A 27257-nucleotide genomic window follows, 5' to 3' on the forward strand; every position below is an offset into this window, starting at 1 on the left:
TGGACTAAGGTTGAGGTAAGAACCAGTGGCTAACTGCTTTAACTGCTTTATTTTTCTGACCTTCAGGTTGGTCCTCAATTTCTGTCTCTGAGTATGTGTATATATACACACACACACACACACACACACACACACACACACACACATATACATATTAAGAAAAATTGGTAATTCTCTTGGCAAGTATATGAAAGGCAATAATAGAAAATAAATTTAAAAAGTGAAAAATGTTATTTATATAAAAAAGAAAAGCATTTGCATATCAACTGTATTTTTTAAGGCAGTTGCTGCCAATTGTGAAATAAATTTCCATTTTATTGGGAGAAAAAAAGAAAATAAATGTAGCCTAGGAGGTAATTTAACCTGCAGCAAAGATAGTCCTCCAACCATACAGAAAACACTCAAGAAAACAGAATGAAATACTGAATGTGGCTCTCTGGTTTGTAGTAGTCTTGGATTTGGTCACCGTCTCTAAATCCTGAATACCACTAGAAGTTTATTGGTCATAGAGGAAACAAGAGAACTGATACATATTCTTCATGGTTTACTTTTTTCCACTTAAGAAACTTAACATTTCTCATCTTTTTCAGGCATTTTGAGCAGTTCTCTAGCAGTAGAAATCCACTCTAGCACTCAATCCACAGAAGTACTTAGACACTCCAATGACAATGATGACTTAAGTCTGGCCATGCACCTGCTGGATACCTAATCACTGAGACTGGTTCTTGCCCTGCTCATGGACAAAATCAGTCTAAAACTGAGTCATTTTGCTGAAAAGTACTGGGTGCCCTGCTCTCCAAGCTCAGAACAAAGGTAGATTCTGGTCTCTGTAGGCTGCTTCAAGGAAAAGTCAAAGCATAGCCTCTGTTTCTCATTTCCTGAAATGACACAAACCTAGACTAATAAACCAGAAACACCAGTCTATTCTCTAGATCTTCCCAGCTTTATCATGACATGGTCACACTGAGATTCACAACAATAGCTCCATCTCTAGTTCAGTTCAGAACAAACCTTCTCTGGTCATAATCTTTCTATGTCAGTCAGGAGACCAAAAATGCCAACACCAAAAGTTGGCGGCACTATTTGTGTCTAGGGAATAAAGTTCAGTAGTTCATGAAGATTCTAACTGCAACTTCGGTGTTTGAACCTCACTCAAAAATCAATAACCTTACTTACCTTCTCCTTTTCCTTGTCTCCCTACCCCACTCTTGCCACCGTTTAAATAAGGAAGGAAAAGAGAACTGAATTACATATACTAGTACGTATGAATATCCAGCTTCAGCTTCATAGCTGAGAGGGAAAACATTAAAGGGGAAAAATCAAGAAAACTGGCTGGCTCAGCAGGTAACGGTACCTATAGACCTGAGTTCAATCCTCAGGGTGCACGTGGTCGAAGAAAACCAACTCCTACAAGTTGTGCTTTGACTTCCACATTCCCACTGTGACACGTACATTTGTGTGTCATACCCACCTGCACACATAGTTATACACACACACACAAAAAAAAGGTCTAGAAAATGATAAGGAATTGAAATGCTTACGTACTCTGATGCTCTCCCCAGCCCAAATAGGTCCAGTGACCTAAGGAAACCACAAAGAAGCAAAAGAAGTATGACAGATATCATTTTAGTAGTAATTAAAAGACCATTCCTCCCCCACCAATTCTTAAATGCTTTATTGTACTCCTGCCTACTGTATTTGTGGGGCAAGAGCTTTACATTATAGATTATAATACCTTCTAAAAAGCATAAGGCAAACCTACACAATATTCTTGCTCTTTGCAGTTTGCTGATTTGGTACTATTCAAATTTCCTTCCAGGTCTCTCAGAATTTCATCACTTAGGAGCTCATATGTCTTCACTTAGTCAAAATAAAACATTGATCACCTGTCTCAAAAAATTACTTCCTTGTCCACATGTCCTCTAAGCTTAGGCCTGCCACAGTATGTCCATGAGAAGCTCAGCTCTCATAACACATTCAAAGGAGTGATCATCCATCTGAGATTCAACTTTGCTACTCTCTACACAGGACATTTGAAAATGGAGGAAGAACAATGTCTATCTTAAAAATTTAGCCTCTAATTTTCCAATATGTAATAAAAATACCCTAGCATATTGGATCCTCAGAGGAAGCCACTTTTTTCTTGAATTATATATAACATTTTAATTAAGACTATTAAAATATACACTTGAAGAAAAATAAGAGCATTTTCTATCTACTTTTCAAAGTAAAGTCAAAAATTAGTTAAATTTAAATTCTTTCTTATACCCAAACTGAATTTGGAACAAAAAATTGGATAAAGATCAGCAGTTATTCCTAGGAAAATGGAAATAATTTAGCTACCTAATTAGGAACATAAGCTTTAAAGTCAAAGCTCAATTCTCCTGCTCTATTACCTATTAAGAATATAATCTTGAAAACATCACTGCAGATGTGTCCTCATCTGTAACATGAGAATAACAACATGAGTTGTTCCCTCTGTGCCACTCTAAGACTTAGGTGAGAAAATGCACACCAAGTGCTTAGTCCCGCGACTGTGGTCAGCAGCTATCATTTGTTGGGTTGTCAGGTTGCCAGGTTGTTGCTTGTCTTATAGGTTCCTAATAACAGGACTGTCAGAGAGCACAAGTCAAGAAGTTGTTTTCTTTCTGCCACCTAAGGTCCATGAAGAATATTCAATGTCTGGTCCAGAAGACCCTCAGAATTTTGAGAGCGTGGCTGTCTTGAAATTTCACATTAAGACCCAAATTTCTGGGGGCGTCAGTTGATGGCAAGCCCAGCTGGTTGCATTCACCTGACTACTAATAAGTTGCAGACTATTTAGCTGATAACCCCTTTCTTCCTGGGCACTCACCTTCTTCCTACCATATGTCTCCACTTAATACTTCCTCAGGGATGGTACATTGGTTTAGTGTGCCATTTAATTTTTTTAATAATTGGGTTAATTGTCTAGTCATGAGTAGAAGACAAAAAAAATTACCCCAGGCTATAGTACTGTTGCCAATAGCAACTGCTAGAGGGTAAATACCTTTCTTTTTATTTAAGAAATAGGGGGGAAAATATACATAGAAACTTAGCATACATTGCTCCAGGAAAGTGACAAGACTGTTTCTCTAACTCTGAGCCTAAAGGCAATTCTCCTGCAGACACTGCTTCTTTCTTTGAGCACTCCACAACAGAACACAGCATCTTCTACCTAATTAAATATGTATCTATTACATAAAGAAATTGAATGTGTAAATCTGAACCCATCTACTGGTACCATCCTAAACCTGGGATTGAGGGAGCATCCCACACCTCAGGCTCTCTAATATGCTACTCTCTATTCTCACTACTTCAGCCAAGTAGCACTGTTAACAGAAACAATACTAGTTTAATCAAACAAGTTTTCTTCCCCACCCAAAAACGTATCATTAGTATAGCTCACTACTTAATAAGACAACAATTAAGAATAATTTTACTAAGAAAGTGCCCAATCACAGGGCATTTTCAATAGTGGAATTATCAGGAAGGCAATACAGAGCTACATCTTTTAAGAGGAAGGAGATAGGATCTAGTTTCCTATTTCATAAAGAAAACAGCAATGCAGTGTAGTCAGTGGTCTACTGGTATAGAGGGGCTGGTAAGGAAGTTGTTATACACATTTGTCAATAGCCTGAATTATACATGTGACACAGAGGGTGGGAAGACATGGATAGATCCATGAGACATTCTGAAGGTAAAAATCAATCAGGCTTGATGAGTAACTGAATAGTAAGCTTTTTAGCTTGTACTAGTAGGGGAATGTAACAATCTCTGAGAAGAGGTACATAAACTGGGGGTCAGGATTAGAGATATGATCAAGTGAAAATGAGGCATATTAACTTTGGGGTATCTAATATTAAATGAGTTCTGTTAACACACAACTGGGTATCTGAATACAGTACTCAGGAAAGAGAGGAAAAGCAGAGATTTTAAAGTTTTCAGAATATAAGTTCCAATAAAAAAAAATGCCTTTTTCTGTTTTGTTCTTTTGTTGTATTGTGTCTAAATAATATTTAATGGAAAATAGAAGTTCAGAAAATATGGTTCAGTGAATCTAAACACTTGATTTACAAGCCTGAAGACTTAATTTTGAATCCTGAAAGCCACCTAAAAGTCAGATGTGCTGGCTGGTATCTGTAATCTCAGTACTCCTACGGTAAAATGAAATGTGGAAACAGAAGAATCAGTTTGAAGTTGGTGTATGCAGCATGGGAGATACCCTGCCTTAAAAAAAGATGGGAGGAGGGAATCAACTCCTGAAAAGCTATCCATATGCATACCATAGTAAGCACACAGTCAAATCTTTCTCTCTCACACACAATAATATTATTATTATTTCTAAAGCAGAAGTTCTAGCAAATACTTGTAAATGGATAAATAAAAACAAAAATGTAGATAAAAGAACACTGGGGAATATTGTAAATTAAGACCAAAAAAGCTGCAGATATTGCTCAAAGAAGGGCACTTTAGCATGTGCTCAACTTTCAAAAAAAAAAAGCAGAAAGAACAAATAAACAAATTAACTGCCAGTCATGCTAGTACATGCTTATAATTTCAGCACTGAGAAAGCTGAAGGAGGAAGATACCAAATTCAAGGACAGCCTGGGCTGTGAAGCAAGACTGTGTCATCAAGAAACCAGAGACAACATGTGGGGAGGGGTTACAAAGAGAAGAACGACAACACTCACCTTTTAACAAGAAGAGGAGGGTGAGGCCAACTGCAATGACTGACAGTACAGTGTCGGTGAGGTCATGGAGACACTGAGACTCTTGTACGTTTCTAGCAAGAATGCAAAGTGCAGAACATTCTAGAGAATGTTCTTGACATTTCTTTTAAGGTTATGCACACACCATACAATCCAGTTATATCCCTACTTGATTTTTACCCAAAAGAAACAAAAACATGCTCACACAAAAACCTGTATAGGAATATTTGCAGTTGCTTGTTTCAGGTTTTAGAGTCATAAAAACTGGAAATAGAAATGTCCTTCAATTGACAAATCGGTAAACAAATTGGCACATTCATAAGGTATGCTGATCAGGAATAACAAGGATGAACCACTGCCACATGCAGGTGTGTCTCAAACACATTGTAAGTTAAAGAAGACAGACTCAAACAGCTATGTGTTATGTGATTCCATTTATACAGCTATATATCTCAACGATGGGGGAGGCTACAAACTATGATACTCTAAAATTTCTAACTGTATACTAAAAGGCAAATTTTAAATTACACATTAATAAACAAGTCTTTTTTTAAAAAGCAGAAGAGTTTACAAGACTCTGAAAAGATGTAGACAGGACACAAGTGGTCAGAACAATTAAAACTGATAAGGCCTGGTAGATTTAGAAATAAAGAGGCTAACAGCAACTTCAATGAGGAATTTCAATGAATGAAAGCTACAATACATGAGAGAAGGATAAAAAAAAGAACAAGCTGAGTGGTGGTGCACACGCCTTTAATCCCAGCACTCGGGAGGCAGAGGAAGGTGGATCTCTGTGAGTTCAAGGCCAGTCTGGTCTACAAGAGCTAGTTCCAGGACAGGCTCCAAAGCTACAAAGAAACCCTTCTCAAAAAACCAAAAATTAATTAATTAATTAAAATGCCAGATGTGAGCAGAGAAGAAAAGGTATTACCTATCATAGGATGCCAAAGAGAAACAAGCAACAAAAAGATAATAAGCACATATATTACAGAAAAGAATTGGTAAATAGTATCCTAAGAGCTTAAACCAGTATCATTCTCAAACTGGACATTTACACATGCCAAATGAGCTAAAGATGTTTACTTTAATGAGCATACTAACATTTCCACTTCTAAAGAGCCCCAAACCTCGTTGGCTCACATGTTTAGAAGAGGAATAGTCAACCCTTCCTAGCTCAGGCGCACCTGTTAAAAGAATCTAAAAAGTTAACTAGCACTCTCTGGGAGACTGGAAAACTCACCATTTTTGCTACTTTCACACTCAATACAGAACCAAACGTCTTGAACTAAAATAATGATTCCTGAAAGCATAGTTATAACACATAACATTTCTCTAGCCAAAATGTGGGAGGAATGAGAATATGAGCAAAGAGGTCAAGACATTGACACAGTTTACCTGAGCTGATGGGAGCTCACCAACTCCAGCTGGATTGGGAAGGAATAAGGAAAGGACCAAACCAGACCCTTTGAATGTGGGTGACAGTTGTATGGCTGGGGCAGACTGTGGGGCCACTGGCAGTGACACCAGGATTTATCCGTACTGCTTGTACTGGCTTTTTGGGACCTATTCTCTTTGGATGGATACCTTGCTCAGCCTAGATATAGTAGGGAGGGCCTTGGACATTCCCCAAAGCAATGTGCCTTACCCATTCTGAGGAGTGGATGGCGGGGAGGGAAGGCAGATGAAATGGGAGGAGGGGAGGGAGTGGGAACTTGGATTGGTATGTATAATGAAAAGAGATAGTTTGGTTGTTTTTTTTAAGAAAGAGAGAGAGAAAACCTTAAAATCTAAAACTTCTTAACTTCTAATAATGCAAAATCATAAACCATAGGCTATGATTTTGCTAAAACTTTTTAATTCATCTTTCATAATGTCTCATCTGTCATTATGACTTTATACCTGGCTTCCTACAGACTTTTTGCTAGACCTCCAGGCTTCTAATTGCTGTCCCATTCAATCTACTTAGCATACGACTGGATTTAGAAAAAAATTAGTCTCACTTCTAGCCACATATTGTCCTTTTAATAATTTATTACACAGTATTCAGTATTTCTATGGCTTTCAAGTCAAATAAACATCAAATCTCAGTGGTGATCAGTCTCTCATGCTTTAGTTCCTCAAGATGGGTATCTCAATTCTCAGATACTCACATCCTCAGGAGGTGGAGCCAGCAACAGCCTGATTTCCTCTACTTTCGTCTTCTCAAACTGAAGCATACTTCTGCTCATTGCATAAATCATAGTATTCTAATTTTGCAACCAGACAAACCTGGGTTCAGTGCTATCACTTACTAGGTATGACATTTCAGATTGGTACTGTCTCTCTACTTGTTTTCTCATTCATTACAAGTAATGGTTAATGATACTCCTCAGGTTTTATAAATATTGAAACAGCATGTATGTAGCTACCATGGGTAATAATAGGTGTTCCCTAATACTCCTCCCAATAATCGGTACCCTAAAACTCCAGTTAATTCTTCTTACACAGCGCTCAGTAACTCTAGTCCAATGTCTCTATTATCAAAATAATAACTGGCAACTCCTTTACAAGATATATGTATATATACATATATACACACACACACCTTTATCTACTACCCATGTGACTCAGCCATTCTATTTCTATGTTTTTTAACAAAATGTGTGTGTTTGTGTGTGTGTGTGTGTGTGTGTGTGTGTGTGTATGACTGTGAAAATGATAGTACTATGTTGTATGATATTTTATTTGTGTTCTGACAAATAGAGCTTGCCTGGAGATCAGAGGGCAGAACTAGCCACTAGTTAACCAACCATAGAGGCCAGGCCATGGTGGCACACACCTTTAATCCCAGCACTTGGAGTAGAAATCAGGAAAATCAGGAGTTCAAGGCCACCCTGGGCTACAGGAGATTGAAACAGCCTAAAAGAGAAACAGAGCTGGGCAGTGGTGGCTCACACCTTTGATTCCAGCACTTGGGATCGTAAGCCTTTGATCTCCCAGCACATGGGAAGCTCATGCCTTTAATCCTAGCACTAGGGAGGTTGAGACAAGAAGGCAGATGGAGGCAGGATCTTGCTCATTTAGTCTAAGATTTCATAGAGGTATAAGAAGTCTCTAGTGTCTGGCTGCTCTGCTTCTCTGATATTCAGGCAAGCTATATTTGTCAAAACACAAATAAAAAATCATACAAAAGTACTATTCATAACTGGACACATTTGAATATCTATCAATAGGTGAACGAATAAGCAAGTTGTGGTATAAATAGGTAAAATATATATACACAAAATAAAAAATAAATCTTTAAATAAAAATTTAACTAAAATTTTAAAAAATTAAAGAAATTATTCCTAATGATATTCTGCTACACTCATAGACTGGTGCCTTGTCCAGCCATCATCAGAGAGATTTCCTCCAGCAGCAGACAGGAGTAGTTGCAGAGACTCACAATCAGACATTATGCAGAGAGTCTAAATGGGAGGTCTCCATCGGGTCCCTTCCTTGGAAATGGGGGAGCCCCACACAAGAGGGGGAGGAAAGACTGTAGGAGTCAGATGGGATGGAGGACACCAGGAGAACATGGGCCACTGAAACAACTAAGCAGGGCTCACATGGGCTCACAGAGACCAAAGAGGCAAGCAGGGGACCTGCATGGGTCTGCACCAGGTCCTCGGCATATGTGCTATGGCTGTTAACTTGGTGGTTTTTTGAGACTCCTAACAGTGGGAGTGAGTGTATCTCTGACCGTTTTGCCTGCTCTTGCGACTCTTTTCCTATTGGATTGCCTTGGCCAATCTCAATATGAGGGCTTCGCCTTGTCTTTTTGTACCTTGTTTTGGCCTGACTGTCATCTCTTGAGGGCCTTCTCTTTTCTGGAGGGAAAAAAAGAAGGAGAGTGGATCTAGGGAAGACAGGAAGTAGGAAGGAACTAGAAGAAGTGGAAGAAGAGGAAACTTTGGTGGGATGTACTGTATGGGAGAAGTTAAAAAACAAAACAAACAAAAATTCTAGGAAGCCAAATTTAATCTATAGTGCCAGAAAGCCCATCAGATGTTATCAGGAGACAGGGGTAATGAGATGAACAAATGGCAAGAGCATGAAGAAACAGAGATGGAAAGTCTTTTGTATTTCCATTATGGTATGTCACTACAGTAGAAGTCAAAACTAAACTAATCAAATTGTGGTTTTTTTCTACAGTAGGACAATATACTTATTATATTAACAAAAATTAAAAGACACTGGCCTTACAGACAGTGATATGGAGGCATAGGAAGGGATAAGGTACTGCTAAGTCATCTCCTATTTTCTAATAGAAAAATTCACCACTGTAGCTTTTAACAAAACAATCTAGCAACAAATTACATTTGGGGCATCAAGCATTCCAGGCAAGTGCTCAGCCACTGAGTAAAGCTGTAGGCCCTCAAATTAATCAAACTATATTATTAATAGAAGTTCATCTTATACAAGTTCTGTCTCAGTATACTTGTTTTTTTAATGCTTGTCTTAAAATAGTATTATTTCGTTGTTGATCTAACCTATCCTATGTACACCCTACATGTTGCAAATTCCCAGTACATCAGAGAAACGTGTCTATCTACTTGTTTCTTTTGCACTGGAGTCTCAGATAACCCAGGCTGGCCTCAAACTCATCGTGTACTGGAGGATGACCTTAAACCCTTAATTGGCCTGAATCAGTCTCCCAAATGCTGAGATTACTGGTATACATAACCAAGCATGACTCAAAGCTAAGTCATAGGCTATGACTTTGGGCTTCTCCCATGTTGGGCATAAAAATCCTATGCTGAAGGGCAAATCAGACAAAGTAGATTCTTTTTAAGCTCAAGAACATTGGTTTTTCGTAAGAATTGGTCAAGGTTCTTTCTAAAATACAGATTTGAGGGCTGAAGAGATAGTTCAGCAACTAAGAGCATGTTATTATTTTTACAGAGATCTTGAGTTTAGTTCCCAGCTTGAACAGGGGGCAGTTCACAAGGGATCTGACACCCTCTTCTGGACTCCATGAGCAACCACACTCACACATGCACAAATCTATGCACAGACACACATGCAAACACAAAATTAAAGATAAATAGATTTTATTTTTTTTGTTTTTCTGAGATAGTGTTTCTTTGTGTAGTCCCTGATGTCCTGGAACTCGCTCTCTAAACTAGGTTGGCCACGAACTCAGAAATCCACCTGCCTCTGCCTCCCAAGTACTGGGATTAAAGGTGTGTACCACTACCACTTGGTTCAGAAAAATAAATATTTAAAAAAAATACTGATTTCTAGATCCTGTTCTCAAAGATTCTGAGTCAAAGGGCTGAGAAAGGTTTGGGAATCTGTATTTGTTGTTATTGCCATGGACCTTCCTTTAATGAACACCTTGTTGATTCTTGTGCCAATAATTTTTTAATTACATTGGGAAAAATAAGCAACAGAAATTCATCCATTAAAAAAAAACATAGTCTCTCACATCAAAGCACAGTGCTCCTGTGCTAATGGAGAGAAGAAGGTGGCTAGAGCCACACTATGCTATTATGCTGAAGTCTTCTACACTGTGATTACACAGTAAGTTAAAAAAATTATAACCACTGAGCCAATAAATGGCTCAGTAGCTCAGGTAAAGGAGATTTTCATCAAGTCTGAAGACTGAGCTTTATCCCACATGGTAGAGCAAACCAACTCCCAGGAGCTGTTCTCCCACTTCCACATGTGTACTTTTTCTGGGTGTCTCTCTCTGCCCCCCTCCATGTAATATAAGAAATTCTAGCCACTCTAGAACCTAATTCAATACAGATACTTTTTGTAAGGTAAATCTTTGGCATTTATGCCCAGGCTGGCTGGTTGGGCTATGTGGGTTACATCAACATACATTCCTCCAATTTTCTATATTTTATCTTTCAAATTTTTATCAGTTTTAGGTTATTTATTTTAGGTGCATGCATGTATTGTGTGGGTACACTCATACCACAGGGTATGTGTGGAGGTCAAAGAACAACTTGCAGGACTCAATCCTCTCCTCCTACCATATGTATCCCAGAGACCAAACTCAGTTTGGCAGGCTTTGAGGCACATGCCTTTATGAACTGAGTCATCTCTCTGGGTCTATATTTTTTATCTTGTTTCTAGTGGCAATGTAAAAAAAAAATAGAAATAGTCACATTAAAAAATAAGGTCTATAATTACCAAACAGAACATCCCCCAGGCAACTGTTACATCACCAATTAACAGTCCAATGCTAGCTGTTGGGTGTAGCATGAAGGGCCGGCTTGTTGGGGTATCTGTTCTTGCCCGGTACCCCACAACCGGCAAGTGCCAGAGAAAATCAACCACACAGAGATCTCTGTAAGTTATAAAGCTGATTGGCCCATTATTTCAGGCTACTTATTAGTTCTTATAACATATATTACCCCATTATCCTTATCTATGTTAGCCATATGGCTTGGTACCTTTTTCAGCTGGGCAAGTTACATGCTGCCTCTTCAGTGGTCTGCGCAGGAGTGCCAGAGGGAGCTTTCTCCTCCCTAGCCCTTTCCTATTCTCATTGCCCCGCCTCTACTTCCTGTCTGGTTGACCCGCCTATACTTCCTGCCTGGCCAATCAGCGTTTTATTAAAATACATGATTGACAGAATACAGACAATTCTCCCGCACCAGTTGGGTTTGTTTGGGTTTTTTTTCTGTGACTCTGCAACACCAGAATACTTGAGATCCAGACTCCAAGTGAATAGACATTGCCCATGCAATGACAGGACTCACTTCTAAATTACTAAATTGTAGTAATTATCAGATAGCTCAGAAAGGACATAAAATCAAGCAGTAGAAATTATTCCTTTCCTTTTGCTAGACAGTAGGTTAAACAAGTACCACAGAACTTCTTTCTTTGTAAAACAATAGAAAAGAACCTATAATTAAGAAAAATGCTTCAAATCCAGCATAGGAGAGTGACTAAGAGAAAACAAAATACTGGCCAACCTTACTTGTGAATATAGATACGAAGAGCTCAAAAATGAAATATAAGCAAATCAACACTAGCATTAAATATGCAAAAAAGCTACTGACCACAATCAATCAGGGTGTATAACAAGAAGGTGATGATGATTTTCAATAGAAATTGATTAATATATTCATCATATTAATGAACCAAAAGAAAACACTGATGAAAAACTGAGTTAGCTGGGCTAGAGAAATGGCTCAGGGGTTACAAGCACTGGCTGCTCTTTCAGAGGACCTGTGTTCAATTCCCAGCACCTATATTGTGGTTCACAACTATCTGTAACTCCAGTTCCAGGGGATCCAATACCTTCACACAAACATTCATATAGGCAGAACACCAATGAACAGAAAACAAATCATTTCAAAAGAAAAAAAAAGTGTTACAAGAAGCCATGAGAGTCCGTTAAAGATTCTCAAGAATCGCTGATACAGAATGGTTTATACACCATCACTGATCCAGATGCCTTTGTCCAGTCGTTCTGTCCAGAAATGAAGAGCAAGTCACCTGCTCCATTCTGACCACTCAAGAGAGCACAGGAGCAAGAGAGCACAAGGCCCTCAGCTTATAAACTATCATGACCACAGAGAAGACCATGCCCAAGGGGTCATAATCCCCAAAACCATTGGCTAAAAGGATCGAAATTCACACTTCCCCTTTTTTCTAAATAAGGTTCTAATCCTAACATAAAATTATATACAATAAGAACAACCATGAAGTACTATGCAGAAAAAGAAAAGATAATAAATAACATAATCAAAGATGAAATTACAACCAACAAGAACAACATCAAGCAAGAAAAAATTCTAAATGTCCAGGCCATAGGTAATTCGCAAATAACAGAGATTATTCCAATAGCTGTCCTATACTAGAGAGTCTAAGTCTTGTACCTAATATGCCCTAGCTACAATATGAGAAAACTGTGACTGTGACTATCTAGTCTTCAATCCCAAAGAGCTGAGAAGAAAAACCACTGGCTAAAGAGATCAAAATCCCACAACTGAGTTAGTACTAAGGCATGATAAGATGTCCAATATTCCCTTCTATCCTGTTTTCTTTCTTTTTTTTTTCTCTTTTTGTAAGTTGACACAAACGAGAGTTCTTTGCTAAGAGGAACTTCAACTGGCAAAATGCCTCCATCAGATTGTCATGTCTGTAGGGCCTTTTCTTCATTAAAGATTGATGCAGGAAGGCCCAGCTCACTTGGGACAGTACCACCCTTGGGCAGGTGGTTCTGAGTGGTACAAAACAAAGCACCCCAAGCAGTCCAGTAAGCAGAGTCTCTCAGGACTTCTGCTTCAGTTCCTGCCTCAACTTCCCGCCCTGAATTCCCTTCATGATGGACTACACCTGTAAGCTGAAATATTGAAATAAATCTTTTCTTTCCTATGTTGATTTTAGTTATGGTCTTTATCATAGCAATAAGAAGCAAATTAAGACAATTTCTTTTCTTTTTTCTTTTTGGTTTTTTTCAAGATAGGGTTTCTCTGCAGTTTTCAGAGCCTGTCCTGGAACTATCTCTTGTAGACCAGCCTGGCCTCAAGTTCACAGATATTCACCTGCCTCTGCCTCCCAAGTGCTGGGATTAAAGGTGTGCACCACCACCGCCTGGCTTCTAAGACTATTTCTTAACTTAAATATAAAAATTCTACTGAAATATAAGGCACAGAAAAGTACTTGATGATGATAAAAAAATAAGATGGAAAAAGAGAAGAACAAAAAGTTGAGTGGGATGGAAAGAGTGCAGATCAGGGGAGACTTAAGAGAATGAGAGAGAATATGATCAAAATATACTATATGAAATTCCCAAAGAACTAGTAAAACACATATTAAAAAATACGGTGGTCGTCAACTGAGAAAGACATCTGATGTCAATTTCCCATACATGCACACATGAAGAATATATAATAGAGCAAAGGCCTAGTGCATATTCTAACAAAAATATATTTACATTACATTTCTCTAATTACATTGTGTTTGGACCAAATGTCCACCAAGACATACAGGATTTTAAAAAAAAATTATAATATAATTCAACTATAAAATATAACATACTTAAATATGATCAACCTTCCAGTCCCAATGACCAATTTACAAGAAACACAGGAACCGCAGAATAAGTTGGAACACACTGAGCAAAATCTACAATATAGGAAAGCTTTCTGTCAAACAAAATCATATCAAAAATAGCTTGATATTCTCAACAAGCAAACTTCAAGGAAAAAATTAAGAGGTGAAAGAGAAATTCTTGAACTAAAAAAGAATTATAAAAGGCTGGGATTTGGGGAGGAAGTGGAAAGAATGTTTTCGGATACTTGAATAAACAAGTCTAACGAAAAAAAAAGAGGCTGGGATGACAGCATACAATTGCAACACCAGCACTCAGAAGACTGGGGGGTGGGGTCTCAGGTTTCAGGACAGTCTGGGCTGTCTAGCAAAACTCTGCTTCAAAAATATTTTTATTATTATATAATGAATTAAAAAGAATAATAAACAGGCTGAAGTAAATGCTAATGTTTATATATACACACATGGGTAATCATACACAAAAAAAATCAGTCAACATAAAAAGCCAAAATAGTAGTAACGTTTAGGAAGGACAGGGTTGTAACTGTGAAGTGAGCACTAGTGAGGTTTCTGGGATGGTTGATAAAAATGCACTTGTTTTCTACCTCATACTAATTCTTTACACCAAACATTTGTTTGTGATATTGTCTACACATGTCTATAATCAAGATTTCTTAAAAGGGCAAACTGCTTATATTACTATCACCAGTGACATCTGATTGTTTCATTTCTCTGCACAAAATCCTTGAAGGCTCCTTGTTGTCTTCAAGATAAATTACAAACGCCTTCGTATTCAATACCTTCATGCTACAAGCTCTCTGCCCCTTTGGACTCTTATTTCTTTAACCTCAAGTCATTCTGAAATTTCAACTTGTAAAAAACTCACCATGTCTGATAATTATACTTTTAACTCTTTTACTTAGCCTTTAAGACTCAATTTATACTAGGATCTGATAGGAAGAAGTGAATAAGTGAAAAGGAGATTTGGAGAACATTAAAACCTAATAATACTATATTCATAGATTAAGTGTCATTATACATATATCAAACATATTAGAACATATAATACCAAGATAAAACCATGTTATTTCAGGTGAAATATTACTTTCTTTGTAAAGTTTTTTTTCATTAAGTACTTAGTTTATTTTCTCAGAATCTAGTTCATTATTTTTTACTCTATCATGTAATGCTTTGAAATAAAGCATATAAACAAAGAATCAAGTAATTGGTTTTCTCTTCTTTTTCTAATTGTTTTTATTGAGCTACATATTTTTCTCCGCTTCCCTCCCTTTCTCTTCCCTCCCCTTCAACCCTCTCCCATGATTCCCATGCTCCCAATTTATGCAGGAAATCTTGTCTTTTTCTACTTCCCATGTAGATCAAATCCATGTATGTCTCTCTTACAGTCCTCTTTGTAATCTAGGTTCTCTGGGATTGTGAATTGTAGGCTGGTTTTTCTTTGCTTTATTTCTAGATAGAGACAGAGACCCTCATCAGAGCAACGGCCTGAGCCCCCAAGGTCCAGTTGAAGAGCAGAAGGAGGAAGAAGATGAGCAAGGAAGTCTGGACAGCAAGGAGTTGGTCCACCCACTGAGACAGTGTGCCTGTTCTAATGGGAGCTCATCAAATCCAGCTGGACCGGGACTGAATGAGCATGTGATCAAACCGGACTCTCTGAATGTGGCTAAAAATGGGGGTTGACTGAGAAGCCATTGATAAAGGCACTGGGACTTGTTTCTACTGAATGTACTGGCTTTTTGGGACCCTAGTCTATTTGGAAGCAAAGCTTCCTAGGCCTGGATGTAGAGGGGGAACCTTGAACTTCCCACAAGGCAGGGTTCCCTACCCTCTCTTAAAGGAGGGAGAGGGAAGGAGGAGAGTGAGTGGGGGAGTGGGAGGGGAATGGGAGAAGGGGAGGAAGTGTAAATTTTTGAATGGAAAAATAAATAAAAATAAATAAATTAAAAATAAACTAAAAGTCACTTATGAGTGAATACATACAGTATTTGTCTTTCTGAGTCTGAGTTACCTCACTCAATATGATCCATCCATTTGCCTGCAAATTTCAAGATGTCATTATTTTTTTCTTCTGTGTAGTAGTTCATTCTGAAACTATACCACATTTTCCTTATCCATTCTTTGGTTCAAGGGCATTTAGGTTGTTTCCATGTTCTGGCTATGACAAACAATACTGCTATGAACATAGCTGAGCACATGTTCTTATGGTACAATTGAAAATCCTTTGGGTATATACCCAAAAGTGCTACTGCTGGGTCTTGAAGTAGGTTGTTTACTAATTTTCTGAGAAATCACCATACTGATATCCAAGTGGCTTTACCAGTTTGCACTCCCACCAGCAATGGAGGATGTTCCTTTACTCCACATTCTCCCCAGCATAAGCTGTCATCAGTGTTTTTGATCTTGACCATTCTTACATGTGTAAGATGGAATCTCAGAGTAGTTTTGATTTGCATTTCCCTGATGACTAAGGATGTTGAGCATTTCCTTAGGTGTCTTTCAGCCATTTTAGATTCCTCTGTTGAGTGTTCTGTTTAGGTCTGTACCCCACTTTTTTAATTGGATTATTTGTTTTTTCGATGACCAATTTCTTGAGTTTTTATATATTTTGGAGATCAGCCCTCTGTCCAATGTGGGGTTGGTGAAGATCTTTTCCCATTCTGTAGGCTGTCGTTTTGTCTTGTTGACTGTGTCCTTTGCCTTACAGACGCATTTCAGTTTCAGGAGGTCCCATTTATTAACTATTTCTCTCAGTGTCTGTGCTACTAGGGTTATATTTAGGAAGTGGTCTCCTGTGCCAATGTGTTCAAGTGTACTTCCCACTTTCTCTTCTATTAGGCTCAGTGTCATTGGATTTTATGTTGAGGTCTTTGATCCATTTGGACTTGAGTTTTGTGCATGACAATAGATATGGATCTATTTTCATTCTTCTACATGTTGATATCCAGTTATGCCAGCATCATTTGTTGAAAATGCTTTCTTTTTCCAATTTATATTTTTTGCTGCTTTGTCAAAAATCAGGTATTCATAGGTGTGTGGTTTGATATCCAGGTCGTCAATTCGGTTCCATTGGTCCTCCTGTCTGTTTTTATGCCAATATCAGGCTGCTTTCATTACTGTAGCTCTGTAGTAGAGTTTAAACTCAGGGATTGTGATCCCTCCAGAAGTTTCTTTGTTGTACAGGACTGTTTTAGCTATCCTGGGTTTTTGACTTTTCCATATGAAGTTGAGTATTATTCTTTCGAGGTCTGTGAAGAATTTTGCTGGGCATTGCATTGAATCTGTATTGCCTTTATTATGTTTAGGTATCCCTGCTCTCTTCAAGACCTTTATCATGAAGGAATGCTGTATTTTGTTGAAGGCTTTTTCGTCTCCTGACTCTACCTTCTTTTCTCCTCTATCTCTGTTTGGAATTCCAGCCTTCCTCTATTCTGCATTGCCATAGGTCCAAAGTAGCTTCTTTATTAACCAATGGTAATAAAACATATTCACAATAAAACATATTCACAGTATACAAAGGGGAATTCCACATTACCTCCCCTTTTCTGTCTAAATAAAAAGGAATATTTTAACTTTAATATAGCAAGATTACATTCAACAAAAAAAGTTATCAAGCAAGAATTATAATTACAATATTTAGTTCATTTACATTTGGCAAATTAAGGAAAATATCATTTATCCTATCTTTGTGAGTCTAAAGTTTTATGTTTAATCTATCATTTTTAATTATAACTACCTTTCTTCAACTCCATCAAAGACTCCAGAAGGCTATAATACAACCTAAGTAAACAGAAAGTGTACTGTAAGCAATTTTTAAAACTCTAGAATTGACAGAGACATCTTGCTGCCTGAGCAGTCACCCAAAGTTCTTCTGTAACATTGGAGCATCCATCTTCAGCCTACCCATAGTATCTGGCAGACTTATCCATGAAGCAGAAAATTTCAAAGACATTTCCACCTATATTGGCAGTTTGTCAGTTACTTTCTTCTGTGTCCTGCAGAATGTCTGACGACTCTTTCATGAAGCAGGAACCCTGAAGGACTGTCTCACCTTCTTTAGGCAACTTCAGCAGTCAATTTTATGTGGGTCCTGCATGCCCAGTTCACACAGCATACCATCAAGCAGTCCAGGCAAGAGCAGTTTCTTGCCCAAATGGCTAACCAACTCCATAAGAAACCTCATTGATGCCCATTATCCTCTTGAAGTAGCTTGGTGCTGCTAGAAGCAGATGTCTCATTGTCATGAAATATCCTCAGTTCTTAAAGCATTTTGAATGCCATATTCTGTTAGTCTTTAAAAGGTTTGAAGAATACCTATCCATCTGAAATATATCTCTGTACATCTATAAAACCTAACATGACTATAAGTTTGATTATTATAGATGGCTATTCATTAATCTGTATTTCTTAATTATATATTTTAAATGAGTTGCACAAATACAATACCTTAATCGAGAGCAGAAATATACATATTTAAAAATTGACCTTAAATCTGTATCAATAGACCAAGATCTGTACGGATGCAAAGTATTCATCTCTATATCAAATCCCGTTTAAAAGAAAACAAACATGTATAAATAATATTTGGGAATTTGGGTGCAGTTTTCTCCAAACTGCTTCCTGCTTTTTGTTGGGCAAAGCATTTGGGGGGCTTCGTGGAGACCTTTCGAGGGTCTTGGCCCATCAAACCACATTAGTCTGGAAGGAATCCACACATTCTCATCCTCTGTGGAAACTAAAGCAGAACCTCTTTTCCAAAGCAACATATCCTTAGGCCCAAATTTTGAAGTCAAGATACTTTAAAATATATATGTTGGTTGTGCTTAGCAGCCTGTACAATAAAATGTCTCTCTGTACTTATCTCATTCACAGTCAAAAAATTCAAAGAAAACACAATAATATACATAATCCATACTCTGTATATATTCCATCTTTACGTGGCTTATCTCTTTTTACTCCTTTAATCTATGACTGTCTGTACTCTCTTATATTACTTTTACTGTCTCTTTAAAGACTTTACTTTTTTATAACTATCTATACTCTTTTTCTTCTCTCTCCTAAACCTACAAACATTTTTAAACACACTGTGTCTCATTTAGAGGTCTTTTATGTCTGAATCTGTACTATTGTGTATCTGAGATCCTTTTCTGACAAGTAGCACTTTAAAATGGTAAGCAGTGTGGTTATGGCAGCCCTGGAGGCTGGCTCCACCTCTCTTGACCTTTCAATAAGGCAGAGGTACATTTACTGCCTGCTCTGGGATTGCTGAGTGAGAGCCATACTCACCACCTCAACTATGGGAAGCACCATGCAGCACAAAAACCCTTTTTGTCTTAGTAAAAGCTAAATCTGACATGCAGAGGGCTGCATGGCCTGGAAATGTCTCTGTGTATGGCAGTGGGAATGCTTTCCTGCCTGTGCACACTTAGCAGACCGATCCAGCTGCTTGTCTAGGCAGGGGTGCTGAGGGGCAAGCATGTTCTCAGCTACTTTCCTCCAAACCTCAAGCGGGCATATAAGCACCCAACCTGAAGTATGTGGCTGGCCATGCGGGTTAGTCCCAAATGTATGGGCGCCATTAGTAAACAGAGACTGCTCATTCATTTCCCAGCTGCCCAGACCCCCCCAAAAAACACACAGAAATTACATTGATTATAACACTGCTTGATTATAATTAATAAGAATCTTAGGCTTCTTATTAACTATTTCTTATATCTTAAATTAACCCATTCCTATTATTTTGTATTTTACCATGAGATTCATGGTTTACCAGTAAGGTTCCAGGGTATCTGTCTCCTTAAGCAGCTACATGGCATCCTGGAAAGCATTTCTTAACAATACCCAATCGAATATTCTTTCCCCAGTTTCATTCAATACCAACATTACCTTTATCATTTGTCACATGGTACTGCTTGCATGTCCCTCCCTCTCTATACTTAAGCTCCCTTTCCATGCCTCTTGGCAGGAGAAAAAAAAAACACTCAATAACTACTTCTGTAATGAGCAATTTTGCCAATTGTTTATATTTACAATTATTGTGTCAATTGCATTCTATCAAATTTATCACTCTAAAGAAACCTTTAAAATCATCAGATAACATTCACGGAAATAATTATACTTACTGTACTTACAACACATACTGAGTCCAGTGTCATCAAGTCAAATTGATACATTAAACTGACATTTTTAACAAACATAACTGCATAGTTAATGTAATGACTGCAATTATCTACCTCAATCTTTCTGTGAGAAGATAGGATAGAAATAAATAAATGAGTCAGAAGACTACAATTAACATTATTTTTATCAGCCAAACCATATTGTTACAGTTTCTTCCTTTTCTTTGTTTGCCAGCACCTATAATCAGCATCAATATTAGCTGCTTCCACTGCTACCATATGTATAGTGTGAAACTCCTCACCCACTCTTACTGACAGAAGTCCCTGGACAGATTGCACTGCACTGCCACTAAAATCATATCACTGGTGCATTCCAAAGAGCTCATAGCTACAACATGTTCGACTTCTAAGAATACTAGTCCTGGACTGGGGACACAAGAAGCTACTGAGTGGCCGGCACTTTACTTTCCACTACCTTTTCCAGTTGTTGGTAGTCTAAGAGACTCCCAAAACAGTATTATAGGCTATTTCAACTGCCCTTGCACTGAACCAGAGGCACTGGCACTGGGAACCAGAGCAAGTAGGTCACAAGTCTTAGAGAACCTCCTGCTACCACTTTACTAAGCCAGCATAATTCCTGACTGCATTCTAGCTAAGATTCCTTGTACTCACAGGTCAGTGTTGTTCTCAACCCTTCATCAAAGGTTCTTTTTACAGGAGACAGAGATCATTACAGAAAAGAACAACTGGTCAAAATGCAGAGAGCAGCTGATTGTGGAGCTCCCAAACCCAATGAATACATTTGCAATGCAGTTCCTAAGGTTCAAAGAACACTGCAGAAGAGGCGATGAAAGAACTCTAAGAGCCAAAAGTCCAGCAAGTCTACTATGAGAATGTGTCTCCTAGAAGGGACAAGGAAGCTACACCCATGGTACCTCAGTAATACAGCTGCCTAAACAGGATGTGAACACTGACAACATCAACAGAGGAGACCCCACTTCTAGACAAAGAACTACAGACAGCTAAGGACTGTTGAGAGAGGGAGAATTAGTCCCTCCTAGGGATGAGCCCCTTAATTGGTTATTCAATTCCAAATGGTCAGTACGGAAATTATATACATATAAGCAACACTAAACAGACTCAGCAGGTTATATTTATACATATACATAACAACAATAATTAAAGAAAAAGAAGCTGTGAATTGAGAAGGAGTGGGAAGTAGGTACGTGAAAGGGTGTTGCATAAAGAAAGGGAAAGGGAAATTATGTAATTGTATCTTAATTTTAAAATATATTAAATGTTACAAAATAAACACTTAAAAGAAAATATTTTAATGGGGCCAGGCATGGTAGTGATGTCTTTAATCCTAGAGCTCTGAAGGCAGATTTGAGTGGATTTCTGTGGGTTCAAGGCCAACCAGATCTACATATCAAGCTACAGGCCAGCCAATGCTGCAATGTAAAAAGAAAATAAAACAGGGTGAAATAGAGTACTTAGTAAGCAAGAACCAGGCCCCTGAACAACACCAGAATGACCAGGATGCTTTCATCCTGAATCAAAACAGGAGAACCAGGTAAAAGTACAAAATAGAGGCATTCGAGTCAGGCATAAAACACAGGTGAGTCCCATCAAGTTCTGATAGTTAGCTCCAAACTCATCTCACAGACAGCTATAACCAAACTAAACTAGCAAATGGGGGGAGGGTGAAGATTAGAGGAGGAATGGCTGGTAATGGTAGGAAGAAAAAAATGGTGAGGCTGGGGGTGGGGGAACCAAAATATATAGGTTGTGTTTATGAAATTGTGAAATAATAAAATTTGTTAATAAAAAGCAAAAGAAACTGGGGGGGAGGCTGGTGAGGTAGAAGAATTTGCAAGCTACAGACCAGTTGGCCACCTAATTCTATTGCCTGGAATGGTGTGTGGTCCAAGGCAGAGAAATCGCTAGTGACATAAGGCTTACTCTTCTGCTCTCAGCACTCACAGAGAAAGTTCTTCTATCACAACAATCATAATCTAGCCACCAAAATCTTAAATGGCAAAAAATTTCAATCCTCTGCAGATTTAAAAGGAGAGAAGATAATAGTGAAAAGGATATCAAGTGGGCTTTTTGTGGGGAGGGGGTCTGTTTTAGACAAGGTCTCATGCAGCCTCTTTATGTATCTAAGGGCAACCTTGAACTACTGATTCTCCTGCTTCTACCTCCCAAGTTCTAGGATTACAAGTGGGTACCATTTACATAGCTGCTAAGGAGTTGAACTCAGGACTTTGTGTATGTGAGGCAAGCCCTTTACCAACTGAGCTACACTCCAAACGAATACTAGGTGTCTTAAGTAAATAGTCTCCTAAATGGGCAAATCTGCCAAACAACAGCAGTCATGAATTTCTTAGTCCACTGAAGGAAACTGCACATTTCCAAGGCACTAATTTCCATCAATAGACTTGTAGCATAGTTACAACACAACCCTATGCCTCTCAGTCAGTATGGCTTGAAATAGTTTGACTTTCTCATGCTTTTCATGTTACCCTAATAGAAAAAAAAACTTTCCATTCAATCAACACATTTCAACTAGTTCTTTCAAAAGTCATTTCTACATATATGATATGAAGGTAGAGGGGAGAACACTGGAATAAAAGTTTAAGCAGGGATTGGGATAAGGGGAAAGAAATGGATGAGGATGGTAAATCAAAACAAAGGCTATATGAAAATCCCCTAAGGAAACTTAGTACTTTGTTAGCTAATTAAAAATATAATTTGAAAAATAGAAGTTTGAACATAGATATCTCCTACAAGAGTGAACAGTGAGTTCCTGAGAAGACATGAATTACTAAATAAAAATCTCAGTACTAGGTTTGGGATACCTCCCTATAAATTATTGGTCAGGAAGGCCCCAGAGATCAGACACCAACACAAGCTAGTGCCATTACTCTTGATAACCCACTGAACTAGAGGGTAAGACCCTATTGCTGAAAATGCAGCATACTTTACTTGCAGGACATAGAGAAATCAGTTGGAACTGACCTAAAAACTTTTTTCCTGCTGACTAGCTTTCATAATCCAAGAGGTGCTGAGCAGGTTGCCAGGCGAGAAAGACATCAATGCTATTCCTTCAACTCATCCTGAAAGCAACAATACCAACCTGCCAGGCAAGATGTGATCTCTGACATAATAGCAGCACAAAGATTATAGTAATCAACTGCTTTGGATTGGATCTGAGGCGTCTTCAACCAGAACTAATTGAGGCCTAATGCTTTAAAACTGATCAAGAGTCCAAGGTGTAGGATGTCACAAGCCCTAGGGAAGAACCTGTATTGTTTTCCTAAACATGTTTTCAAACTGTCTTCTAAATACTAATGCTTATACCCAAAGACCAGTACCTGAGAAACTTCTCTCTTCATTAGTCAATAGTTAATATAGAAACTCATTAATTGTCCAAATCACTGAGACTAAGTGTCTATTAAGTGCTCAGCCCTAACAGGGCTATTTGTAGCAATATCACCACCACAAGGTTCAGAGACCATCTCAGAAGAGAGGCTGAAAGAATGCAAAAACCAGAGAATGGGGAAGAATGCTCTCAAATGCTTTCTTTGGGATATGATATGACCTACTGTACGCATGAATTCACACAGCTATGATTACTTACCCAAGATCAAGTCAAAATCAGTCAAATTTTCAACAGGCAGCACTGACTGAACTTAGTGGATTATTAAATTTTTAAAGAAGAGGATGTGAATGGGGAGGAGAATGTGTTAGAGGTTCACTGGGGAGGATAGGAGTGAGGAATCGGGGATTCCTGGAAGGAGTGGAATATGAGAGCTGAGGTTTCCTAGGAGAGTGGGAAAAGGAAGTTGGGGGTGCATATGATCAAGATGCATTGTTTATATTATGAAATTGTCAAAGTAACTAAAAGATACTCTATCTTCAAGTAATTTCTAGCCAGGCATTATACATTCCTATAATCCCAGCACCAGGGAATGGAAGCACAAGGATCAGGAATTCAAGTTTATCTTTAATAACACAGTAAATTAAAGGTAAGTCTGGATTACATAAAATCCTGTCTAATAAAATTAAAAATTCGAAGCTGGGGATGTAGCTCAGGGGTAGGGTACTTGCATGTACAAAGATCTAGGCTCTATCCTCAGCACTGAAAAGAAAAGAGAGAAAAAAAGAAAGAAAAAAGAAAAAACTGCTTAAAGAAGAGGGTGTGCAGAAGCAAAGGGACTGAGGTGTTTCTAAACTCCACTCTGGGAAGCTTTCAGGTTTTGCTTTTTCTTTTCATTATTTTGAGACAGAACCTGAGTCCTCTGTAAGAACAATCAATACTCTTAACCACTGAGCCATCTCTCCAGACCCTCCAAGCCACCTTTCAATAAGTACTCAAATTATGTTTTTCCCCCTCTTCTCAAATAGGCCAGCTAGTCTTTTTTAAAATCCAGGAGAGATGAGTTCCTTTAGGAGCAAATCACCAATTCTCAATTCTCAGCACCTAAAATATCAGACAGTAAGACTAGGAAATGAAAGATTATGTCCTTATGACTGCATGGGGGAATTATCTTGTCATTCAGAAAATAATTAAAAAAGAAAGGGTTTTGAAAAGTTTTTTTTTTCCTTTAGGAAATGTTTACAGTACAATGTTGATGTAAGTCAAAGTTCTGAAGGGGGGGTGCCTGTATTAAACATTCTACAAGTGATCCCAACTTCATGATTGTGTCAGAATGCAAAGTTACAGATCCACAGCCAGTTTATCCTGGGCTTAGCCCTGTCCTGGTTAATTCTTTAGTCAATTAAATACATCTAGGAAGAGAGAGCCTCCATGGAAGAACTGCCTTCAGATTTGCCTGGGGCATGTCTGTGGAGCACCATCTTGACTACAGATTGATATAGGGGTGCCCAGTCTACAGTGGGAGGAATCAACCCTAGGCAGAAAGTTTCTGGCGTATATAAGAAAGGTAGCTGAGCACAATCCAGTGAATAAGTAAGTCAGTAAGCAGAATTCTTCCATTTGTTTTGCACTGAGTTCCTGTCCTGACTGCCCTTAATGATGAACTGTGTGGTGGCTTGAAAGAAAATGGCACCAAAAGGGAGTGGCACTATTAGGAGTAAGTGTGTCACTGTGGGGGTGGGCTTTGAGGTCTCCTTTCCTCAAGCTATAATCAGTGTGGCACATAGTCCACTTGCTGTAGCCTACGGATCAAGATATAGAACTCTCAGCTCCTTCTACAGCACCATGTCCTGTCATGATGATAATGAACTCAACCCCTGAAATGTAAGCCATCCAATTAAATGCTTTCCTTTATAGAAGTTGCTGCAGTCATGGTGTCTCTTTGCAGCAATAGGAACCTTAATTAAGACAGAAGGGGAGGGGAAGAAAGAAGGGAAGTGGGGGAAAATGTATAGCTCAATAAAAACATTAAAAAAAAAAAAAGACGATGACCTAAAAGTGTAAGATAAGATGAACCCTTTCCTTCCCCCAAGTGGCTTTTGGTCAGTGTTTTATCATAGCAACAGAATGAAACTAGGACAAGTCCCTTAATAGCCATTCACAGCCCACCTATGACAAACTCATAACTATCAGGTAATCTTATTTACAAAGTAATACCAGACAACTAGCTTCCATAAACCCAAAAGCTAAAATATCATCAGGCATCAACTGAAATCTATACACAGACTACCCTGCTTCACTACAATTCACCCACCTCATGTTTCCATCAATGTATTTGAAAATATTTATGACCTAATTTTTGTTCTGTAAGTAAAAAAGAATCATGATGCCAAGAGATGGCTCAGTGGATAAAGGCACTTGTGGCTAAGCCTGAAGACCTGGCCAAGGCCCACATATTAGAAGGAGAGCACTGACTTCCACAAGCCGTTCTCTGGCTCCAAAGGTGCAACCAAGGTGCATGTTGGTGCATATGCAACTTAAATAAATAAAAGTTTAAAACTTCATGAAACTATATCCGTAATGGAATGCTACTTGGGACAACCTGCATCTTACTTGTATTCATTTTTTTTAGGATGGTGGTAGAGTATCTAGTACCTGCAAAGCACTGTATTATATTCTCAAGAAAGAGAAGGGAAAGGCGGAGGAAAACACAAGGTGAGAGAATATATACCAAATCATAGAGTTGCCATATCAGAGTAGAGAATGGATATGTATAATTTTTGCTCTCTGGTATAGATTTCAAAGTCATTTAAAGATTTTATAGTAAACATGTTTCATTTTAAAATCTTGTTTCACCAGGCAGTGGTGGCACATGCCTTTAATTCTAGCACTTGGGAGGCAGAGGCAGGTGGATCTCTGAGTTTGAGGCAAGCCTGGTATATAGAGAGAGTTCCAGGACAGCCAGGGTTACACAAAGAAACCTTTTTTGGGGTGGGTTTATTTTTTGGTTTTTTGAGACAGTGTTTTTCTGTAGCTTTGGGGCTACACAGAGAAATCTTGTCTCAAAAAAAAATGTTTGTTTTCAAAATCCACAACTTGGATTGATGAGATGGTTCAGTGGTAAAGGCCACCTAGTCTGATGATCAGAATTCATATGTGGTGAGGAGAATGGACTCCTGCAAGCTGTTTTCTGAAACACACACACAATGTGGAGGCAGAAAGACAACTAGGGAGAGTGAACAAAAACTGCCCTTTTCTGAACAGAAATGGAGGAGGAATGGATGGGGTGACAGAGGAGAGGAGAAGGGAGGGAAGGGGAGGAAAGGGGAGGAGAGGGGAGGGGAGGGGAGGAGAGGGGAAGGGAAGAGGGAGGGTACACTGACCAGAGGCAAAATGAATGAATGAATAAATAAATAATTTTTTTAGAAATGACGAATAAAGAAAAAGGAGGCAGGGATTAGTGTGTTTGAGGGTGAGAGAAGCAACCCTTCCCACAATTCTAGGCAAAGTGGCTACCAAGTATTCAGAATCAACGAGGAAACTGGCACGCTCTATGGACACAAACTGTCAAAAATTCTCAGATCATAGCAAACGTACCAAAGCCACTGTAGGAAAACAGGAAGCATTCCCAATGTACTCTAGACAGAAGTCCAGAAACAGATCTCAGTTGTGAAGAGCAGCTATAAATTTATTTCTTAGGGATTCAATAAATTCCTTAAAATGGGTTAAAAATCCCAGGAACACTAACTGGTACAGTTTTACTGTTGTTATAAGCTATCATGACCAAAAGCAGTGTAGTGGAAAGGGTGGATCATGACAAAGCAGGGAAGTCTCTGGGCGTAGATTTCAGATGGTGCTTGATCGCATTTTAGCTTTTGGGTTTGTGGAAGCTAGTGATCTGTTCAAACATTCCAAAGCTCAGAGGTGGGCAAGGAATAAGCTACCTTTCTTATATAGCCCAGGTCTAGGCAT

The 27257-nt window shown here is 38.5% G+C and overlaps 1 protein-coding gene across 3 annotated transcripts in view; it reads right to left on the reverse strand.

The window, feature by feature from the left end:
- The window catches only part of Unc13b (unc-13 homolog B), a 204638-nt gene that overhangs the window by 97144 nt on the left and 80237 nt on the right, over positions 1-27257 (reverse strand). The window contains exon 8 of one of the 3 annotated variants that reach the window (XM_048419903.3): positions 1546-1581. The exons of the other annotated variants lie outside the window; for them this stretch is intronic. Coding sequence (XP_048275860.1) covers positions 1546-1581 — 36 coding nt within the window. The remainder of the gene's footprint in view (positions 1-1545; positions 1582-27257) is intronic. 3 annotated transcript variants of the gene reach the window in all.

The sequence above is a fragment of the Myodes glareolus genome, chromosome 16 (genome assembly GCF_982192425.1).
Source record: "Myodes glareolus chromosome 16, mMyoGla1.1, whole genome shotgun sequence".
NCBI classification, from domain to species: Eukaryota; Metazoa; Chordata; class Mammalia; order Rodentia; family Cricetidae; genus Myodes; species Myodes glareolus.